This window comes from Henckelia pumila, chromosome 4 (genome assembly GCF_033568475.1).
Source record: "Henckelia pumila isolate YLH828 chromosome 4, ASM3356847v2, whole genome shotgun sequence".
NCBI classification, from domain to species: domain Eukaryota; kingdom Viridiplantae; phylum Streptophyta; class Magnoliopsida; order Lamiales; family Gesneriaceae; genus Henckelia; species Henckelia pumila.
In genome coordinates, this window is record NC_133123.1 from 50,514,277 (window position 1) to 50,537,570 (window position 23,294).

Below are 23,294 nucleotides of genomic sequence, written 5' to 3' on the forward strand. Positions count from 1 at the left end.
TATGATGTTGGATGGGGTAGCCCTAGAAGTGGCAATCTTTTGTTTCTTTGGCGCCATGGTGTACGAAACTTGAAGAATCAATTGATGGACCTGTGAATTGGAGAGAACAAAGAGAAGTATGGAGTGAGAGAGAGAGACGGCGAGAGAGATTAGGGTTAGGAAGAGAATTAGAAAGGGAATTGTAAAAGAATGAAAGGGGGATCGGGTTTTATTTTTTTCTGAGTCTGCGCGATGCGCCCGAGCGGTATAAAATAGCCGCTCGGGCGCACCTCCCCTTTTTTTTTTTTAAAACACTGGACAGAAGGGATGCGCCTGGGCGGTAGAAAATAGCCGCTCGGGCGCACCCCCCTTTTTTGAAAAAAACATGAAAACAGAAGGGATGCGCCCGGGCGGCGAAAAACAACCGTCCTAGCGCATCCAAATTTTTTATTTTTTATTTATTTATTTTTTCTAAACTAAAACTAAAACGAACAAAAACAAAATTAAATAAAAGAGAAAGTAGAATGTAGTTCTCAATTTAAAGTCGAGAGCTTCACTTTTCTTCCTCCCCAAACTAGTCTTGGTCAGTCAATGTGGTGATGACCGACATGTAATCAATTTCACCCCCCATGTAGTGCTTAAGCCTTTGAGCATTGACCGTAAAAGACTCGTTTCTGGCATCTTTGATCGCAATGGCCCCCGATGGATACACTCTGGTGATTTTATAGGGGCCTGACCATCTAGACTTCAGTTTCCCGGGAAACAGCCTCAACCGGGAGTTGAATAGCAAGACAGCATCTCCTTCCTTGAATTCCCGCTGACGAATGCGCCTGTCATGTATTCTCTTGGTTCGTTCCTTGTACGAAACCGCCATATCATAAGCACTGCCGCGGAATTCCTCCAGTTGATTAAGCTCCAACAATCTCTTTTCACCTGCAGCAATAAATTCAAAGTTTAGGGTCTTAGTAGCCCAATATGCTCTATGTTCTAACTCAACAGGTAAATGACATGTCTTTCCAAATAACAGTCTATAAGGGGAAGTGCCTATAGGTGTTTTAAACGCGGTCCTATAGGCCCATAAGGCATCATCAAGTCGAAGTGCCCAATCTTTCTGATTAGTACTCACACTTTTCTCCAAAATCTGTTTAATTTCTCGATGGGACACTTTCACTTGGCCACTGGTCTGGGGGTGATATGGGGTAGAGACTTTATGCTTGACACCATATTTTTTTAAGAGTTTGTCAAAAAGTTTATTTCAAAAGTGGGTGCCACCATCACTAATGATTGCACGGGGTGTACCAAACCGATTAAAAATATTTTTCTTCAAAAAGTTCAGTACAACCTGTGTGTCATTTGTCGCATAAGCTTCAGCCTCTACCCATTTTGAAACATAATCGACTACGACCAGAATGTATTTTTTTGTCATAGAAATTGGAAATGGTCCCATGAAGTCGATTCCCCATACATCAAATATCTCACACTCAATGATATTATTTAAAGACATTTCATTTCGGTTTGAGATATTACCTGTCCGTTGACATCTATCACAAGATAATACAAACAAGCGCGCATCCTTAAAGAGATTGGGCCAATAGAACCCACATTCAAGTACCTTTGCTGCTGTTTTGACTGGCCCAACATGGCCACCTACCTCACGATCATGACAATGACTGAGGATGCTTTGCATTTCTCCTTCCGCCACACATCTCCGGATCATTGAGTCAGCACATATTTTAAACAAAAACGGTTCCTCCCAAAAATAATTCTTGACATCTGATAAAATTTTTTTCTTCTGATGGAAAGACAGATTATGTGGGAGTGTGCTTGTGACTAGATAATTCACAAAATTAGCATACCATGGTGAACTTTCTATGGCAAAAAGTTTTTCATCAGGGAACCAATCATCTATGTCATCTATCTCATTTGTTGCACCATCAACAATGCATTCTAATCTAGATAGATGATCAGCTACTACATTTTCAACACCTTTCTTATCCCTGATCTCTAAATCAAATTTTTGCAAAAGTAAGATCCACCTAATCAGTCTAGGTTTCGCATCTTTCTTTGCCAACAAGTGCTTAATAGCAGAGTGATCTATGTATACTATGATTTTTGAGAGTACAAGGTATGAATGAACTTTATCCAGTGAAAATACTACAGCTAACAACTCTTTTTCAGTGGTGGCATAATTTAGTTGAGCTTCATTAAGAGTCTTGCTAGCATAGTAAATAGTTTTGAATACCTTGTCTATTCATTGGCCAAGCACTGTGCCAACAGCAGAGTCACTTGCATCACACATGACTTCAAATGGAAGATCCCAATTCGGTGATGTAAGTATTGGTGCAGTCACCAGTCTTTCTCTCAACACTTCAAAGGCCTGCAAACAATTTGAATCAAAGTCAAAAGGGGCATCTTTCATTAGCAAAGAAGAAAGAGGTTTGGAAATTTTTGAAAAATCCTTAATAAACCGCCGATAGAAGCCGGCATGGCCCAGGAAACTTCTGACTCCCTTGACTATCGTAGGTGGAGGAAAATTTTGAATAACGTGCACCTTGGCTTTGTCCACCTCGATCCCCTACTCAAAAATTTGGTGACCCAATACTATACCTTCTGTCACCATGAAATGACACTTCTCCCAGTTCAGTACCAAATTTGTCTCCTCGCATCTCATTAAAACAGCATTCAAGTTATGCAGACATGCATCAAAAGATTTACCGAAAATAGAGAAATCATCCATGAAAATTTCTAAAAAATTTTCGACCATATCATAAAAAATGGCAGTCATGCACCTCTGAAAAGTAGCAGGAGCGTTACATAACCCGAAAGGCATACGTCTATAGGCAAACGTACCATATGGGCAAGTGAAAGTCGTTTTATCCTGGTCTTCAGGTGCAATCGCTATTTGATTGTATCCCGAATACCCATATAAAAATAGTAAAACTCATACCCATCCAGTCTCTCTAGCATTTGATCAATGAAGGGGAGGGGAAAATGATCCTTACGGGTTGCGTCATTTAGTTTTTTATAGTCTATGAACACACGCCAACCTGTAACTTTCCTAGTGGGTATCAATTCATTTTTCTCATTCTGTATGACAGTAATTCCCCCTTTCTTTGGTACACACTGCACCGGACTCACCCATGGACTATCAGATATAGGATAAATGATACCTGCATCCAGAAGTTTGATCGTTTCAGCTTTTACAACTTCCTGCATTTTTGGATTCAATCTCCTTTGTGGTTGGACCAATGGGTTGATGTTCTCTTCCATTAAAATCTTGTGCATGCAAAAGGATGGATTAATTCCTTTGATATCCGCCACTTTCCAGGCAAACACACTCTTGTGTTTCTTGAGCACCTCCATTAGTCTGGCCTCCATCTCACCTGTCAAAAAGGAAGATATTATAACAGGTAACTTATCATTCTCACCTAAAAACATGTATTTGAGATGGACAGGTAATGGTTTCAATTCCACAGTAGGTGGTTCCTCAAAGCTTGGTTTCTGGAGAACTAAATCCTTCCGGTCACCAAGGTCTTCAAGTCTAAACTTTCCACCTCTTCTCCATGACTGGTTGTCATTCAAATATGCGGTCATCTCTTCAATTCCATCACTGAGAACTTCCACTTGCTCAGAGATAAGTGCAGCTTCTAATGGTTCCTGAAAAGTATCCTGCACATAATCAAATAACAGTGAGTCCACTACATCCAGTTGAAAACATTCTTCATTATTCTGAGAAAATTTTAAAGCATTAAAAACGTCAAACGAAATTTTCTCTTCTCCCACTCTTAACAGCAACTCCCCCTTCTGGACATCTATTAATGCCTTTCCTGTTGCCAGGAAGGGTCTACCGTGTAATAGCCCGTAACCAAAATCAGTAATTAAGGATTAATGCTAATTAATTGAATTGGGTATCGGACGGATCGGAAGCTCCGAAGTCACGATCGGAAGCTCCGAACAGGATCGGAAGCTTCGATGAGCAATCGGAGGCACCGATGATATTACGTCAGGCATGACGTGTGGTTGGATCGGAAGCTCCGATCAGGACCGGAAGCTCCGATCATCCCTATCCGGAGTCAACAAGTGATATTTTGACACGTGGCAGATCAGGATCTTCGGAAGCTCCGATGGCAGGATCGGACGTTCCGATCGAGGTTCGGACGTTCCGATCAAGGATCGGAAGTTCCGATCGTTGTCTATAAATAGAAGGCCGAGGCTTCACTTTCATTTGCCAATTCCGAGTCTCCTTTCCATTCTAGTCCTTTTTGGAGCTATTCTAGTCTTCTTAGGCTTGGTCCGGAGGTCGGCGAGGCGTTCGGTAGTCGTAGCGGAGTTGTGCCCAAGTTCTGGAGGCATCGACATCAAAGGGCTAACGACGGACGAAGGTATAGCTTTTGCTTCCTATAAATATTTAGGAGTATGCAATAGCTTAGTTAAGGCTTTTAGAGCACTTTAATGATAGTAGTATCATTTGGCAGTGTAGAGCAGACTATAGGCGTGGACCTAGAGTTGGTAGAGCTTGCACTGTTTTGAGGTACGAAAGTACTGTTCGAGATATCCTGACTGAGTATGCATGTATTATGTGACTGCATGATTTATATGCCATGATATTATGCTGCATTCATTTGCATCTTGCTGTATCTCTTTCGAGATGTCTGTTAGTAGGGTTGTACCCTATCCTGTTAGTGGATGAACTTCCATCGATTTGGGTCCGGCGTATCCACGGTTATCTCGGTATGGGAGCCACCTCCTGAAGCGACGGCACAGCGTGCTACATACCAGGGCCCGGTCTGTCTCTGTTATCTGATTCTTGACCTCGAGTCTATAGGGAGTTCACTTTGCATGCATGTATACTCATACTTTCGTACTGAGCGTTTTATGCTCATGTCTCGTACTCTGTATTTTCTGGACACCCTATTCCATGGGGCAGGTTTGCGATTGGACGAGGAGGGTGGATCCAGGAGGGGCTAGTCAGTGGTTGGCCAGCTAGAGCTTCGTTTAGGTTTTATTACTGTTGTTTGGGTTTATACAGCTATTCGATTTGGTTGTATATTATTGGATAAATTACAGATTCCTTTACTTGGGATTGTATTTTGTTTATGGTTTCCGCAGTTTTATTCTGATATCTGTTTAATTAAGTTAATTGCATGCCTAAGTTCTGTTTAGTAGGTGATCCGGGTAAGGGTCACTACATTTATGGTATCAGAGCATGCAAAAGAATTCTTGGGATTTAGTCTCATCTTGAGGTATTTTTGTAGATGTCAAATCGTGACGACCAGAGTTCTCATGGCAGTGTTGGTGGGCGTTGGGGTGATGCCGACCGGGAGCCTCGTCGAGAACGGCGTCATCGTCATCATGACGACGAGCGTTTCACTGTGCATCGATTCTTAGCTATGGGTCCTAAGCCCTTAGTTGGAGGTGAGTCTCCGGAGGATGCGGGGAACTGGTTAGACCGCATGGAGACGACTTTTCAGACTTTCCAATGCACCGAGGAGCAGAAGGTGGAGACCCTTGGCTATCTTCTGGATGGGCGTGCGCGTAGGTGGTGGAGGTTTACTTCTGCACCTTTTGTTGCGGCGAGAGGAGTGGCCACCTGGGCCGAGTTCCGCACAGCTTTCCAAAAGCGGTATTTTCCTCCTGCACTCCGTCAGTCGAAGGCAGGCGAGCTACTGATTCTGCGACAGGGAGCCATGTCTATCGATGAGTATCAGCAGAGGTTCTTTGATCTGTTATCCTATTGCCCCGAGATTGCTGATAGCTCAGAGATGAAGTATAATCTGTTTCTTCAAGGTCTTAACCCTGAGATCCATGACCGTGTGGCGGTTGGTGATGACATGTCCTACGAGGGTTTGGTGAGCCGTTGTCACCAGGCGGAGGACAGCATTCGGCGGAACAGGTCTTTCCCTCAGTCGAGGCCTGCTAGTTCTTTGGGTCCCCATGCCCAAACTTTCAAGAAGTCTGGATCTTCTTCTTCCTCTGGTTCTGGAGGTATTGTCCGTTTCGGTAAGAAGGACAAGTGTGATCACTGTGGGAAGAACCATCCATCCGACAAGTGCCGTAGAGATTCTGGAGCTTGTTTCCGTTGTGGAGAGACTGGTCACATCCGGAGGGATTGTCCACTGTCTGGGGGAGGCGGTTTTGGATCTGGTTCAGGATCGGGTTCTCAGGCCACCATACAGCAGAGGTCGCAGGGACAGTCTGCTGGGAGTTCTCATTTGAGGCCACGAGCTTCTGGCCAGGTGTTTGCCCTGAGGCATGATCAGGCTGTGGAGGAGAATGAGAAAGTCATCGCAGGTACATTTATGCTTTATGGTATACCTGCTCTTGTACTTATTGACACTGGTGCATCTCATTCCTTCATTTCTGCACGTTTTGTTAAGAGGCATAAGTTACCATGCATTGCACTAGACGTAGTGATGTCTGTTTCTACTCCGACGGGCCAATCTGCTTTGGCTAAGCGTCTAGTGATGGGTTGCCCTTTAGAGTTCGAAGGGAACATTCTGTTAGCGAATCTCATGGTCCTGGCGATGGACGACTTTGATTGCATTCTGGGAATAGATATGTTGACTACCTATCGAGTTTCAGTGGACTGCTATCAGAAATTAGTACGCTTTCATCCGGAGGGGAGCGAGAGCTGGTTTTTCTATGGTGAGGGAGCGCGACCCCCGATGCCTTTGGTATCAGCTTTGAGAGCCTGTCGAGCTCTAGAGTCTGGCGGGGAAGGCTACCTTATATATGCAGTTGATTTGTCCGCTGAGAGTATTGGGATAGAGAGCATTCCTGTTGTGGATGAATTTCCAGATGTATTTCCTGATGAGATTCCGGGTTTTCCTCCTGCTAGGGAAGTCGAGTTTGGCATCGAGTTGATGCCGGGTACTTTGCCTATTTCTAGAGCACCATATCATCTGGCTCCGTCAGAGATGCGTGAGTTGAAGAATCAGCTACAGGATCTTTTGGACAAGGGGTACATTCGTCCTAGTGTATCTCCTTGGGGAGCTCCTGTTCTCTTCGTGAAGAAGAAGGATGGGTCGATGCGGCTGTGCATTGACTATCGGCAGCTGAACCGAGTCACTGTGAAGAACAAGTATCCGTTGCCTCGTATTGATGACTTGTTTGATCAGCTGTAGGGCACGTCAGTTTACTCCAAGATTGACTTGAGATCTGGGTATCATCAGTTGAGAGTCCGTGATCAGGACGTAGCCAAGACTGCATTTCGTACTCGCTATGGGCATTACGAGTTCCTAGTGATGCCATTTGGTTTGACTAATGCGCCGACTATATTCATGGATTTGATGAACCGTGTCTTCAGGGAGTACTTGGACAAGTTTGTCGTGGTCTTCATTGACGACATCTTGGTGTATTTGCGTAATACGGAAGAGCATGTTTCTCATTTGCGGTTGGTACTGCAAACTCTTCGAGATGAGCAGTTGTACGCCAAGCTGAGCAAGTGTGAGTTCTGGATGGATAGAGTGGTCTTTCTTGGCCATATCATATTCAGGGAAGGTATTTCTGTTGATCCAAGCAAGATTGAAGCAGTACTTAATTGGTCGCGTCCGACGACAGTCGCTGAGATCCGTAGTTTTCTGGGTCTAGCAGGGTATTATCGTCGCTTCATTCTGAACTTCTCTCAGTTAGCTCGACCGTTGACGCAGCTTACCCGCAAGGGTGTGGATTTTGAGTGGTCCTCCGAATGTGAGGAGAATTTCCGTGAGCTTCGACGGCGGTTGACTTCTGCGCCGGTGTTGGCATTACCGTCAGGATCTGGAGGGTATGTGGTTTACACGGATGCTTCTCTTCACGGGTTAGGTTGTGTCCTGACTCAGAATGGGCATGTGATCGCATACGCTTCTAGACAGCTGAAGCTTCACGAGGACAACTACCCAGTCCATGATTTGGAATTGGCAGCCATTGTGTTCGCTTTGAAGATCTGGCGTCATTATCTGTATGGCGAAAAATTTGAGATCTTCACCGACCATAAGAGTCTCAAGTATTTGTTCACTCAGGCGGAGTTGAACATGAGGCAGAGACGTTGGATGGACTTGCTTAAGGACTATGATTGCGAGATTAAGTACCATCCGGAAGCTGCTAATCTCACCGCTGATGCTTTGAGTCGCAAGGTGCGACTATCCGCACTTCAGACTTGTTTGATGTCTAGTGCGATCAGTGACTGTTGTACTTCAGGTTATACCTTCAAGCATAAGAAAGGTATGCAGAGTATCCAGATGTTTGCGATATTATCTGAGCCAGCCTTGTATTCGCGGATCCGAGATGCTCAGATGTCTGATTCAAAGACCCAGCGTTTAGCTCGTCTAGCTAACGAGGGTAGCTCGTCTGGGTTTCATTATCAGTCAGATGGCTTTCTGTGTTTGTCTGGTAGGCTTGTGATTCCGCAGGATGAAGAGTTGCGAGAGGAAATTTTGTCTCAGGCGCATCGCACTAAGTTGAGTATTCATCCTGGGAGCAACAAGATGTACAAGGATCTACGTACTCGTTTCTGGTGGAAGGGAATGAAACGCAGTGTTTATCAGTTTGTTTCGAGATGTTTGGTGTGTCAACAGGTCAAGGCAGAGCACCGACGACCTGGAGGATTGCTTCACAGTCTGCCTATTCCTGAATGGAAATGGAAGTTTATCACAATGGACTTTGTGACCCATTTGCCGGTATCCCCGAAGAACTGTGATGCTATCTGGGTTGTGGTGGACCAACTCACCAAGTCAGCGCATTTCATTGCCTATAGCAGAGAGTACTCTGTGGATCGCATGGCACAGATGTACATTCAGGAGATCGTCCGACTTTATGGAGTGCCTGTGAGCATTGTCAGCGATCGGGACCCCAGGTTTACTTCTAGATTCTGGGGGAGTGTTCAGCGTAAGATGGGTACTACTCTCAGTTTGAGTACAGCCTATCATCCGGAGACTGATGGTCTGTCAGAGTGCACTATCCGTACTTTAGAGGATATGCTTAGAGCGTGCGTCATGGATTTTGGTTCAGCCTGGCAGGATCATTTGCCGTTGATCGAGTTCGCTTACAACAACAGCTATCACACTAGTATTGGGGTGGCACCTTTTGAGGCGTTGTATGGGAGACGTTGTCGTACTCCACTCTTCTGGGAAGAAGTGGGGGAGAGATAGGCTGAGGGACCGGAGTTTATCCAGCAGGCGATAGACATTGTTGATCAAATCAAGAAACGGATTAAGACTGCACAGGATTGTCAGGCCAGTTATGCTAATATCAAGCGTAGGCCTTTGCAGTTCGAGGTCGGGGAGAAAGTGTTTCTGAGAGTGTCACCTTTCCGCAAGATTCTCAGATTTGGCCTTAAGGGCAAGTTGTCTCCCAGATTTATCGGTCCGTTTGAGATCTTGGAGAGCATTGGCGATTTGGCTTATCGACTAGCTTTGCCACCGCATCTATCCAGTATTCACGACGTGTTCCACGTATCTCTGTTGCGACGGTATGTGGCGGATGAATCTCATATTCTGCAGCGGTCTGAGGTTCAGGTAGACAAGGATTTGACTTATGTCGAGAAACCCCTTCGTATCCTGGATTATAAGGATAAGGTTTTACGGAACAAAGTCATTCCTTTGGTTTTAGTTCAATGGCAGCGCCGAGGCACTGAGGAAGCTACTTGGGAGCTCGAGGACAGGATGCGTAAAGACCATCCTGAGTTGTTTTGATTTCATTCTTTAAGTTGTATTCAGTTGCAAACTCTGTAAATGTTTGATTTGAATAAAGAATGTTTCTGATTTTTGTATTTTGGCATTCGGTACTTAAGATCTGATTTCGAGGACGAAATATCTTAAATGGGGGAGAATGTAGTAGCCCGTAACCAAAATCAGTAATTAAGGATTAATGCTAATTAATTGAATTGGGTATCGAACGGATCGGAAGCTCCGAAGGCACGATCGGAAGCTCCGATGAGCGATCGGAGGCACCGATGATATTACGCCAGGCATGACGTGTGGTTGGATCGGAAGCTCCGATCAGGACCGGAAGCTCCGATCACCCCTATCCGGAGTCAACAAGTGATATTTTGACACGTGACAGATCAGGATCTTCGGAAGCTCCGATGGCTGGATCGGACGTTCCGATCGAGGTTCGGACGTTCCGATCAAGGATCGGAAGTTCCGATCGTTGTCTATAAATAGAAGGCCGAGGCTTCACTTTCATTTGCCAATTCCGAGTCTCCTTTCCATTGTAGTCCTTTTTGGAGCTGTTCTAGTCTTCTTAGGCTTGGTCCGGAGGTCGGCGAGGCGTTCGGTAGTCGTAGCGGAGTTGTGCCCAAGTTCTGTAGGCATCGACATCAAAGGGCTAACAACGGACGAAGGTATAACTTTTGCTTCCTATAAATATTTAGGAGTATGCAATAGCTTAGTTAAGGCTTTTAGAGCACTTTAATGATAGTAGTATCATTTGGCAGTGTAGAGCAGACTATAGGTGTGGACCTAGAGTTGGTAGAGCTTGCACTGTTTTGAGGTACGAAAGTACTGTTCGAGATATCCTGACTGAGTATGCATGTATTATGTGACTACATGATTTATATGCCATGATATTATGCTGCATTCATTTGCATCTTGCTGTATCTCTTTCGAGATGTCTGTTAGTAGGGTTGTACCATATCCTGTTAGTGGATGGACTTCCATCGATTTGGGTCCGGCGTATCCACGGTTATCTCGGTATGGGAGCCACCTCCTGAAGCGACGGCACACCGTGCTACATACCAGGGCCCGGTCTGTCTCTGTTATCTGATTCTTGACCTCGAGTCTATAGGGAGTTCACTTTGCATGCATGTATACTCATACTTTTGTACTGAGCGTTTTATGCTCACGTCTCGTACTCTGTATTTTCTGGACACCCTATTCCATGGGGCAGGTTTTCGATTGGACGAGGAGGGTGGATCCAGGAGGGGCTAGTCAGTGGTTGGCCAGATGGAGCTTCGTTTAGGTTTTATTACTGTTGTTTGGGTTTATACAGCTATTCGATTTGGTTGTATATTATTGGATAAATTACAGATTCCTTTACTTGGGATTGTATTTTGTTTATGGTTTCCGCAGTTTTATTCTGATATCTTTTTAATTAAGTTAATTGCATGCCTAAGTTCTGTTTAGTAGGTGATCCGGGTAAGGGTCACTACATACCCAATATGAGTGGCATGTCCAAATCCTCTTCCATATCTAACACCACGAAGTCCACGGGGAAGATGAATTTGTCCACTTTTACAAGCACGTCCTCGATTATCCCCCGTGGATATTTGATGGACCTGTCTGCCAGTTGTAATGACATTCTGGTGGACTTTGGTTCTCCCAAGCTCAATTTCCTGAACACAGAGTAAGGCATTAGATTTATACTAGCACCCAAATCACATAAAGCTTTATGAAATTGAATATCATTAATCACACAAGGGATAGAGAAACTCCCTGGATTTTTTTGCTTTAATGGGATTTTATTTTGCACCAGTGCTGAGCAATTCTCAGTCAGACTAATCATTGCATGCTCCTCCAGTTTCCTCTTGTTGGAGAGGATCTCTTTCAAGAACTTTGCATAACTTGGCATTTGCATTAGTGCATCGGCAAAGAGAATATTAATATTCAATTTCTTGAATACTTCTAGGAATTTTCCAAACTGAGAATCTAGTTTTGCCTTCTTCAGGGCTACAGGAAAAGATGGTGGCACAACAATTTTTTCTTGTGAAGTGGGTGAAAGTGTTGGGATAGATGACTTACCTGCAATTCTTGTTGATGTAGCCAATTCTGGCTCTTTCTCGACCTGTGGTGCAGGCTCTACTGTCTTCCCACTCCTCAGTTCGATTTCTTTTACCTGCTCCTTTGGATTCTTCTCCGTGTCACTCGGCAAGGTACCCTGATCTCTGCTGGAAATTGTTTTGGCCAATTTCCCTATCTGATTCTCCAGATTCTTTATCGAAGCATCTTGATTCTGCATCCGGGTTTCAGTAGATGATATGAATTGCTGCATCATCTGCTCTAAACTCGATTTCCCTTCTTGAGGCTGTCTGCCGTAGTTCTGATTCCCATATGACTTATTGTTCTGTCCACTCCACGAGAAATTTGGATGTTGTCTCCACCCTGGATTATAGGAGTTCGAGAATGGGTCATTCCTTGGGCGATTTTGATTCCCCATGTGACTTGCCATAACTCCCTCTAGTTAAGAAAATGTTTGACAGTCTTTCGTAAAATGTTCTGCACCACATTTTTCACACCATACTTCTTGAACTCGCATCACAGAGTTTCCTATACTCAGTTCCTCAATTCTCTTGTTCATGACTTCAAGTTGAGCGGCCACTGATGTGAATGCATCAACCTGATGAATCCCATTAGATTTCCGGGCTGCACTCCTTTCAGATAAAGGGTGATAGCTACTAGATGCCATTTCCTCAATTAATTCATAACCATCCTCTGACGATTTTCGCAGTAAATTTCCACCTGCAGCTGCATCTAACATGGTACGATTAGAGTGAGAAAGACCATAATAAAAAGTTTGTACCACAAGACCATCTGGTAATTGGTGGTGTGGACATCTCCTTAGTAGATCTTTGTAGCGCTCCCATGCTTCATAAAATGTTTCCTATTCTCCTTGGGAAAAAGTTGTAATGTCAGTTCTTAGTTTCATTGACTTAGATGGTGGAAAGTATTTGGTGAGGAAAGATTTCGCCAGATCATCCCAAGTCATGATGGAACCTGCAGGTAAATTTGTCAGCCATGCTTTCGCCTTATCTCGTAGTGAAAAAGGGAATAAACGCAAATGAATAGCGTCATCAGAAACTCCATGTATCTTGAATGTATCACAAATTTCCAGAAAATTTGTGAGGTGCACATAGGGTTCATCAATGACAGTCCCGCCAAATTGAAGTGTGTTCTGAATCATTTGAAGAATAGCAGGTTTTATCTCAAAGTGATTTGCCGCTACAGTTGGCCTGATGATGCTTGGTCTAGAACTTTCGATGTTTGGTAAGGAGGCGAGATCCATCATGGATCTGTAAACTGGTTGTTCTTGTTCTTGTTCTTCTTCCATTTCTTCTTGTTGTTTCCTTCTTCTTCTTCTGTGAAAAGTTCTCTCGATTTCTGGATCAAAAGGCACTAATTCTTCAGATGAGTGTCGCATGCACTGCAGGAGAATCCTGCAGTTCACAGATGGAAAAGAATGATTAAAATTGTAATAGAGAAAAACCAAATAAAACAAATTAAAATCTCAATATTCCCGGCAACGGCGCCAAAAACTTGATCGACGGAATACTAACACTTAAATTTGCTCTAAAAATCTCTCAATTCCAGTCGAAATAATCGCAAGTGCACGATTCAAGTTATAATAAGATGTACTGAGTATGAGTATCGTCCTCAGGGACCAAATGATCATAATTTGTTTCTTTAACTACACAAAGTATCGAAAATTTGATTTTGAATTCTATCTAACATTTAACACTAAGAACTCAATGTAAATAATTTTAAATTTCACAATCACGAAACCAATTTGCACCACTAAAAGAAATAACAATTTGAAAGTATTTTGTTGGAATTTCGGTTCACCTTCCCCCTAATTGAACTGGACGATTGGAACTTAATTAATGCGCATAAGTTTGACAGAAATCCCTATAACATTGACACTCTCTCTCGAGGTTATGCCAAACTAATCAAATCAGTGAAACAATTAAATCTCTCTAATTATTTATCACGACCGATTGCTTTGCGTTCTATGAATTCTACAGCTTTCAACCTGGTGGTCTATGGCTATTGATAGGAGTCGTTTTTATGTGTTTTTATTGTTTGTTTTGTGTTTGTTTTGCTTTCGTTTCGTTTACTTATTGTCCGTTCTTTTCCATTCTTGTTCTTTTTATTGTTTTATTATGTTCGTATTCACTCCTCTGGTTTATCTATTTTTATGGCAGGAAGTCACCAAGAAATGCCGATACTTGGTGGGAAGGTGATGCACAGTAGAGGCCATGCAGATAGAACAAGAAGAAAGGCAAAATTCTGGAAAAGAATAAGGGCGCGCGGGCGGCCATATTCTACCGCGCGGGCGCATACACGGTTGAGAAAAACAGTAGCGCAAGGAATTTCGAGGCGCCCGAGCGGCCAATTTCTACCGCTCGGGCGCGGCGCACAGTTTTTATTTTTTTTATTATTTTGAAAGTTTATTTCGGAGAGGATTCTGGGGAACTATAAATTCAATTATTTCTTTAGTTTTTGAGGGTTACACGGGACGCATATCAGGAGACTACTGGCGGCTGAACGTTGGAGATTTCTCTTCTCCGTTGGGAGTTTTTCCTTTTCTTCTTCTTCTTAATTTTTATGTTGAACATCTTGGAGATTGAATTTTTGTAATGAATTCTAGTAGCTAAACAATTATTTTGTTGGAATCGAGGGGATCCTAATCCCGAAACACTGTAGTGTGATTGAATCACCGGACGTATTGGGAATTGATTTATGTTTATAATTGATTTTATCATGTTTTTCTTTCTATGTTAATGATTAGCTACCCTTAACATAGATTCGTAAATTATGAATTGCTGTCGAGAGATAGGTTTATAATTAGGACGAATGATATAATCCATGGAATTAAAATATGCATAGAGATATGGTATTTAGTACATGTTGATAGCCATAGACCACCAGGTTGAAAGTTGTAGAATTCATAGAACGCAAAGCAATCAGTCGTGATAAATAATTAGAGAGATTTAATTATTTCACTGATTTGATTATTTTGGCATCACCTCGAGAGAGAATGTCAATGTTATAGGAACTTCTGTTAAATTTATAAAAATAAATTAAGTTCCAATCGTCCAGTTCAATTAGGGAAAAGGTGAACCGAAATTCCAACAAAATCATTTTGAATTATTATTCTTCACTTTGAGATTTGTTGGCTTGGTTGTGAAGTTTAAGTTTATTTATATTGAGTTTTAATTTTAGATGTTAGATAATTCACAAATCATTTTTTCGATACTTTGTGTAGTTAAAAATTGAAAAGACAAATTATTTTCGTTAGTACCTGAGGACGATACTCGTACACAGTACATTCTATTATAACTTGAATCGTGCACTTGCGATTTATTCGAGCTTAATTGATAGATATATTTACGTTGATTTTTTGTGGTAGTATTTGCTCGATCAAGTTTTTGGCGCCGTTGCCGGGGACTAAATAGAATTTAATTTGTTTGATTTGATTTTTCTCTATTACAATTTTAATCATTCTTTTCCATCTGTGGACTGCAGGATTCTCTTGCAGTACATGCAACACTCACCTGAAGGACTATTGCCTTTTGATCCAGAAATCGACAGAACCTTTCACAGAAGAAGAAGGCAACAACAGCAAGAAATGGAAGGAGAACACGAACAAGAACCACCAGTTTACAGATCCATGATGGATCTTGCCTTACCAAATATTGAAGGTGCTCGACCAAGCATTATCCGGCCAACTGTAGCAGCGAATCACTTTGAGATAAAGCCGACGATTCTTCAAATGGTTCAGAACACGCTTCAATTTGGTGGAAGTGTCATTGATGAACCCTATGTGCATCTCACAAATTTTTTAGAAATTTGTGATACATTCAAGATACAGGGAGTTTCAGATGACGCTATTCGTTTGCGTTTATTCCCTTTTTCACTACGAGACAAGGCAAAAGCATGGCTAACGAATTTACCTGCAGGTTCCATCATAACTTGGGATGATCTGGCTAAAGCTTTCCTCACCAAATACTTCCCACCATCGAAGTCAATGAAGCTGAGAGCGGACATCACAACTTTTTCCCAAGGTGAACAGGAAACATTTTATGAAGCATGGGAACGCTACAAGGATCTACTGAGGAGATGTCCACACCACCAATTACCAGACGGTCTTGTGGTACAAACTTTTTACTATGGACTTTCTCATTCAAATCGTACCATGTTAGATGCAGCTGCAGGTGGGAATCTACTACGAAAGTCGTCGGAGGATGGTTATGAATTAATCGAGGAAATGGCAACCAGTAGCTATCATCCTCAATCTGAAAGGAGTGGGGCCCGGAAATCAACTGGAATTCATCAAGTTGAAGCATTCACATCTGTGGCTGCTCAACTTGAAGTCATGAACAAAAGAATCGAGGAACTGAGTGTAGGACATTCGGCAATGCGAGTGCAAGAAGTATGGTGTGAAAAATGCGGTGCAGAGCATTTCACGAAAGACTGTCAAACATTCTCTCAACCAAAGGAAGTTATGGCAAGCCACATGGGAAATCAAAATCGCCCCAGGAATGACCCATTTTCGAATTCATAAAATCCAGGGTGGAGACAACATCCGAATTTTTCATGGGGTGGACAGAATAATAAGCCGTATGGAAATCAGAATTACAGCAGGCATCCTCAAGAGGAGAAATCAAGCATGGAGCAGATGATGCAGAAATTTATATCATCTACTAAAACCCGTATGCAGAATCAAGATGCGTCGATCAAAAATCTGGAGAATCAAATAGGTCAATTGGCCAAATCAATTTCCAGCAGAGATCAGGGTACTTTGCCGAGCGACACTGAGAAGAATCCGAAGGAACAGGTGAAAGCAATTGAATTAAGGAGTGGAAAGACGGTCGAGCCTGAACAAAAAAGCGAGAAAGAGCCCGAAACGGGTACATCAAAAAAAACTTCAGGTAAGTCATCTATCTCAACACCCCCACCCACTTCATAATCAAAAATTGTTGTGCCACCATCTTTTCCTGCAGCTCTTAAGAAGGCCAAGCTAGACTCCCAGTTTGGTAAATTTTTAGAAGTGTTCAAGAAATTGAACATCAATATACCCTTCGCCGATGCACTGATGCAAATGCCAAGCTATGCAAAATTCTTGAAGGAAATCCTCTCTAACAAGAGGAAATTGGAGGAGCATGCAATGATAAGTCTGACAGAAAATTGCTCGGCACTGGTGCAGAACAAAATCCCACAAAAGAAAAAGGATCCAGGTAGTTTCTCTATCCCTTGTGTAATTAATGATGTTCAGTTTCATAAGGCTTTGTGTGATTTGGGTGCAAGTATAAATTTAATGCCTTACTTTGTTTTCAGGAAACTGAGCTTGGGAGAACCAAAGTCCACCAGAATGTCTTTACAACTGGCGGACAGGTCCATCAAATATCCACGGGGGATTATCGAGGACGTGCTTGTGAAAGTGGACAAATTCATCTTCCCCGTGGACTTCGTGGTGTTAGATATGGAAGAAGATCTAGACATGCCACTCATCTTGGGAAGACCTTTTCTGGCAACAAGAAAAGCACTTATAGATGTCCAGAAGGGAGAGCTGTTGTTGAGAGTGGGAGAGGAGAAAATTTATTTTGACGTTTTTAATGCTTTGAAATTTTCTCAGAATAATGAAGAATATTTTCAGTTAGATGTAGTAGACTCCCTCTTATTTGATTATGTGTAGGATAATTTTCAGGAACCGTTAGAGGCTGCACTTGTATCTGAACAGTTGGGCGACCTCAGTGACGGAGTAGAAGAGATGACCGCATACTTGAATGACAACCAGTCATGGAGAAGAGGTGGAAAGCTTAGACTTGAAGACCTTGGTGACCGAAAGGATTTAGTTCTTTAGAAACCAAGCATTGAGGAACCACCTACTGTGGAATTGAAACCATTACCCATTCATCTTAAATACATGTTTTTAGGTGAGAACGATAAGTTACCTGTCATAATATCTTCTTCTTTGACAGGTGAGATGGAGGACAAACTAATGGAGGTGCTTAAGAAACACAAGAGTGTGTTTGCTTGGAAAGTGGCGGATATCAAAGGAATCAATCCATCCATATGCATGCACAAGATTTTAATGGAAGAGAGCATCAACCCATTAGTCCAACCGCAGAGGAGACTAAACCCAAAGATGCAGGAAGTTGTGAAAGCTGAAACGATCAAACTGTTGGATGCAGGTATCATTTATCCTATTTCTGATAGTCCGTGGGTGAGTCCAGTGCAGTGTGTACCAAAGAAAGGGGGGATAAGTGTCATAAAGAATGAGAATAATGAATTAATACCTACTAGGACAGTTACGGGTTGGCGTGTGTGCATAGATTATAGAAAATTAAATGACGCAACCCGTAAGGATCATTTTCCCCTCCCGTTCATTGATCAAATGCTAGAAAGATTGGCTGGGTATGAATTTTACTGTTTTTTAGATGGGTACTCAGGATACAATAAAATAGCGATTGCACCTGAAGACCAGGATAAAACGACTTTTACCTGCCCATATGGTACATTTGCCTACAGACGTATGCCTTTCGGATTATGTAACGCTCCTGCTACTTTTCAGAGATGTATGACTGCTATTTTTCATGATATGGTCGAAAAGTTTCTAGAAATTTTCATGGATGATTTTTCTATTTTCGGTCAATCTTTTGATGCATGTCTGCATAACTTAAATTCTGTGTTGATAAGATGCGAGGAGACCAATTTGGTGCTTAACTGGGAGAAGTGTCACTTCATGGTGACAGAAGGTATAGTGTTGGGTCACAGAATTTCTGAACAGGGGATCGAGGTGGACAAGGCTAAGGTGCACATTATTCAAAATCTGCCTCCACCTACAGTAGTAAAGGGAGTTAGAAGCTTCCTCGGACATGCTGGTTTTTATCGGCGATTAATTAAAGACTTTTCAAAAATTGCCAAACCTCTATCCTCTTTGCTCATGAAAGATGCCCCTTTTGATTTTGATTTGAATTGTTTGCAGGCCTTTGAGGTGTTGAGAGAAAGACTGGTGACTGCGCCAGTATTGACATCGCCAAACTGGGAGCTTCCATTTGAAGTAATGTGCGATGCTAGTGATTCTGCTGTTGGTGCGGTACTTGGCCAACGAATAGACAAGGTATTCCGAACCATCTACTACGCTAGTAAGACTCTTAATGAAGCTCAGCTCAATTATGCCACAACTGAAAAAGAGTTGCTAGCTGTAGTATTTGCACTAGATAAATTTCATTCGTACCTTGTGCTTTCAAAAATCACAGTCTACACAGATCACTCTGCTATTAAACACCTGTTGGCAAAGAAAGATGCGAAACCTAGACTGATTAGGTGGATCTTGCTTTTGCAAGAATTTGATTTAGAGATCAGGGATAAGAAAGGTGTTGAAAATGTAGTAGCTGACCATCTGTCTAGATTAGAATGCATTACTGATGATGCACAAAATGAAGTAAAGGATATAGATGATTGGTTCCCTGATGAAAAACTTTTCGCCATAGAGAGTTCACCATGGTATGCACATTTTGCTAATTTTTTGGTCACAAGCACACTCCCACATAATCTATCGTTCCATCAGAAGAAAATTTTTTTATCGGATGTCAAGCACTATTTTTGGGAGGAACCATTTTTGTTTAAAATATGTGCTGACTCAATGATTCGGAGATGTGTGGCGGAAGGAGAAATGCAAAGCATCCTCAGTCATTGTCATGATCGTGAGGTTGGTGGCCATACTGGGCCAATCAAAACTGCAGCGAAGGTACTGGAATGTGGGTTCTATTGGCCCGACCTTTTTAAGGATGCGCGCCGGTATGTTTTAGCTTGTGATAGATGTCAGCGGACAGGTAATATCTCTAACCGAAATGAAATGCCTATGAATAATATCATTGAGTGTGAGATATTCGATGTTTGGGGAATCGACTTTATGGAACCATTTCCACCTTCTTTGACGAAAAAATACATTTTGGTCGCAGTCGATTATGTTTCAAAATGGGTAGAGGCTGAAGCTTTTGCAACAAATGATGCACAAGTTGTACTAAAATTTTTGAAGAAAAATATTTTTAATCGGTTTGGTACACCCCGTGCAATCATTAGTGATGGTGGCACCCACTTTTGCAATAAACTTTTTGACAAACTTTTTAAGAAATATGGTGTCAATCATAAGGTATCTACCCCATATCATCCCCAGACCAGTGGCCAAGTGGAAGTGTCCAATCGAGAGATCAAACAGATCCTGGAGAAAAGTGTGAGTACTAATCGGAAGGATTGGGCACTTCGACTTGATGATGCCTTATGGGCCTATAGGACGACATTTAAAACCCCTATCGGCACTTCCCCTTATAGATTATTATTTGGAAAGACATGCCATTTACCTGTTGAATTAGAGCATAGAGCATTTTGGGCTATTAAGACTCTAAACTATGAATTTGCTGCTGCAGGTGAAAAAAGATTGTTGGAGCTCAATCAACTGGAAGAATTCCGCGACAATGCATATGACATGGCGGTTTCGTACAAGGAACGGACATAGAGAATACATGATAGGCGTATTCGTCAGCGGGAATTCAAGGAAGGAGAGGCTGTGTTGCTGTTCAACTCCCGGTTAAGACTATTTCCCGGGAAACTGAAGTCTAGATGGTCTGGGCCTTATAAGATCACCAGGGTGTATCCATCAGGGGCCATAGAGATCAAAGATTCCCGCAACGAGTCGTTCACGGTCAATGCTCAAAGGTTAAAACACTATGTGGGGGGTGATGTGGATTCCACGCCAGTCATCACCACATTGACTGACCAAGACTAGTTTGGGGAGGGTGAAAAGTCAAGCTCTCGACTTTAAATTGAGAACTACATTCTACTTTCCCTTTTATTTATTCGCGTTTTTTTTTTGTTCATTTTAGTTCAAGTGTAGAATTTTTAGTTAATTTCCTGTCTTTCTCGAGTTGAGTTCTCTGTTAAAAATTTTTTGAAAAAAAAGGGGGTGCGCTCGCGCGGCAGTTTTCTGCCACCCGCGCACCCAACCCTCTGTCATAATTTTTTAAAAAAAAGGGGTGTGCGCCCGCGCGGCACTTTTCTACCGCGCGGGCGCCTCGCGCAAAATCAGAATTTTAAAACACCCGATTCCTTTTTCCCTTCTTTATTTTCTCTCTTTCCTTTCTCTCTAACCCTAATTCCCTCACAGCCGCCATCTCCCTCACTCTCAATTTCTTCTTCTTTTCTCAATTTCGCAGGTAATTCACTCGATTTCTCACATCTCTCGACATGGCGCCAAAGAAACAGAAGATTGCCACCTCTAAGGCCAACCCATCCCACTTAATAGATGGGAAATTTATTTCTGAAGAAGCAAAGGCACGTTATGAGGAAGCCAAGGCCGTTAGGAATCCCATTCCGGAGCGAGGAATTAATTTTTCTGAAAACCGCACCGACTCCCTTGGCATCGTAGCTCGAGGATGGGCCGAGTTTTGCCGCCAACCTGTCGCGGCATTAGTCCCCTTGGTCCGTGAATTTTACGCCAACGCCGCCGAGCGTACCGATAGCACTACCTTCGTGTGGGGTAAGATGGTTTCTTTTACTCCCGTTGCTATTAATGCGTTATTGCAAACTCCGGAAGTAGATGATAGCCAATTTCAGGCTTTTAAGGCCAATCCGGATTATAATGCAATTTCGAATGAGTTGTGCTATGAAGCTAATGTGTGGAAGGATTCGGTGAAGTTCATATCTTTTAAGGAGAAAAATTTGCGGCTGGAACCGGCCTTGTGGTATGCTTTTCTGACCCACAGGTTGATGCCGGTGTCCCATACACATGTTGTGACAATGAGCAGGGCGGTGCTTCTCTATGCTGTGCACAAACAATGGCCGATTAATGTTGGACAAATTATCAACCAAGAGTTGTACACTTCCATTCGCACGTCCAACATTTCAATTTTCTTTCCGACCATTGTTTCTTTACTGTGTGTGCAAGCTGGTGTCCCATACAAGGACACAGAAGAATGGTTGCACCCAATGCAGGCAGTGGATAGCACAATTCTGAAAGCAAAACACGCCTTCCGCGTATGCGAGTTTTCACTTCCTGGCCAGGCCAGCTCTGGCCCTGGTCAATCATCACGGACTGCACCTCGGCCACCTCCTGCTCGCCGCACCACACATGATTCATTGAGTGAAATATCGGCATGGATGCAACATCAGGAGCACTGCCAAGAGGTAAATGCCGCCTACAATGAATCCACCCATGCCATGATGCGAGGACTGCTCGCCAATGCTGGGATGGACCCGGCCGTTTATCCTGCACCACCGCCATATCCTCCACCGTTCCAGTTCCAATATGCTCCACCGGTTCGGGATCTTCCTGAAGACATGGATGAGGAGGAGTCTGATTAGTACCAGGGGAGTTTTTATTGTTTTTTTGTTTTTATTTTCTTTTAGTTTGTTTTAGTTTTGGTGGTGTTAAGTAGCATTGGGGACAATGCTTGTCTTTAGTTTGGGGAGGGTGTGTGTCTTTTGTGTTTTCAGTATTGTTTTTCGTGTTTTCTTTGTTCGTTTGAGTCGTTTGTAATGTAGTTGCAAGTGCTGTGAATGAAAATCAGAAAAGCCAATGATGAAATTTTTTTTTTTTGGGTTCACTGTTTGTTTTTGCTTAAGTCCATGACTATCTTCTTTGTTTGACAAATCGTTTTGAACTAGTATAACCAAGTCGATGAATAGGTCTCAAAACATTCTGTGAGGTACACTTGAATCTGTATTTGAAACACACAAACTTGGATATGATTGAGGCAATTTGTTTGATTTTTGGGCTAGAAAGAAATCTTTCGTGAATTACCTTTAGATGCCCAATTGAGCCTTCACATTTATATGAGCACGAGAGGTGCATAATCTGGATTTTATGTTGGTGTAATCATCGCTTACTACTGATGATTCTTTTTTCTGCACTGATTGAGATCTGTATGAGTTAACTGTGACTTGAGATTTGTCTAGAACAAGTTTGAACATCCCTCGAGGCGCAATACGGGCATACTGTGATTTAGGAGTGATATAGGCATTTATTTCTGAATTTCGGTTGTGCCTTTCAAACCACCCTTGATTTATTTTGTCCCTAGTACCTTATTTGAGCTTAATAGAAAATGAATGGCACGCGTGAAAACGTGTGGAAAACCCCCATTCGACATTTTTCAAGAACCTACAATTACTACCCATAGCTTAAACACTCATTCCTAACTTGTTGGGAGTAAATTGAATGTAGATCATTGATGTGTATGCTCCTACTGAAAAGCTGAGAAACGAATGGTGTGTTGAGTGTTGTAAAAAAAAAAAAAAAAAAATCAAAAGGGGGTAGCAAGAAGAAAAGAAAAAAGAAGGGATATGTTTAAAAATATGAAAATATTGAGAAAAAAAATGGGGAAAAAGAAAGAGAAGAATGTTGGCAAAAGGCAAGTGAAAGGAAAGAAAAATCTGGAAATCAATGAATGAGAAGAAGTGAAAATTTGTAATTCGAAAAGAGTAGTCTGTATAGAATGATCATTATTTACTCCCTCTTTGAATTCGTGTCCTTCATTTGGAGCCATTAGCCTAGCCTAACATTATAAGCCGAATAAGACCTATTGACCGAGTTACAGTTGCCTAATATACTAGTGGAGAGGG

General features: G+C 42.4%; 1 protein-coding gene and 2 non-coding genes across 3 annotated transcripts; 1 reads left to right on the forward strand and 2 right to left on the reverse strand.

Annotated features, from left to right (window-relative positions):
- Positions 1-553: 553 nt before the first annotated feature.
- Positions 554-12,432, reverse strand: LOC140860998 (uncharacterized). The gene is made up of 7 exons (XM_073263996.1): positions 12,153-12,432; positions 11,112-12,056; positions 2,927-3,806; positions 2,741-2,813; positions 2,266-2,356; positions 1,836-2,082; positions 554-1,046 (listed from the first exon to the last, which is right to left on the reverse strand). Exons 1-7 carry the CDS (start codon positions 12,430-12,432, stop codon positions 554-556), a joined length of 3,009 nt encoding a protein of 1,002 aa, XP_073120097.1.
- A 58-nt stretch (positions 12,433-12,490) lies between these two features.
- LOC140869920 (small nucleolar RNA R71) lies at positions 12,491-12,597 on the forward strand. Its single transcript, XR_012146909.1, has one exon. It is a non-coding gene; the product is annotated as a small nucleolar RNA R71 (small nucleolar RNA).
- A 3,105-nt stretch (positions 12,598-15,702) lies between these two features.
- Positions 15,703-15,809, reverse strand: LOC140870116 (small nucleolar RNA R71). The gene has a single exon (XR_012147094.1). It is a non-coding gene; the product is annotated as a small nucleolar RNA R71 (small nucleolar RNA).
- Between the last annotated feature and the right edge of the window lie 7,485 nt (positions 15,810-23,294).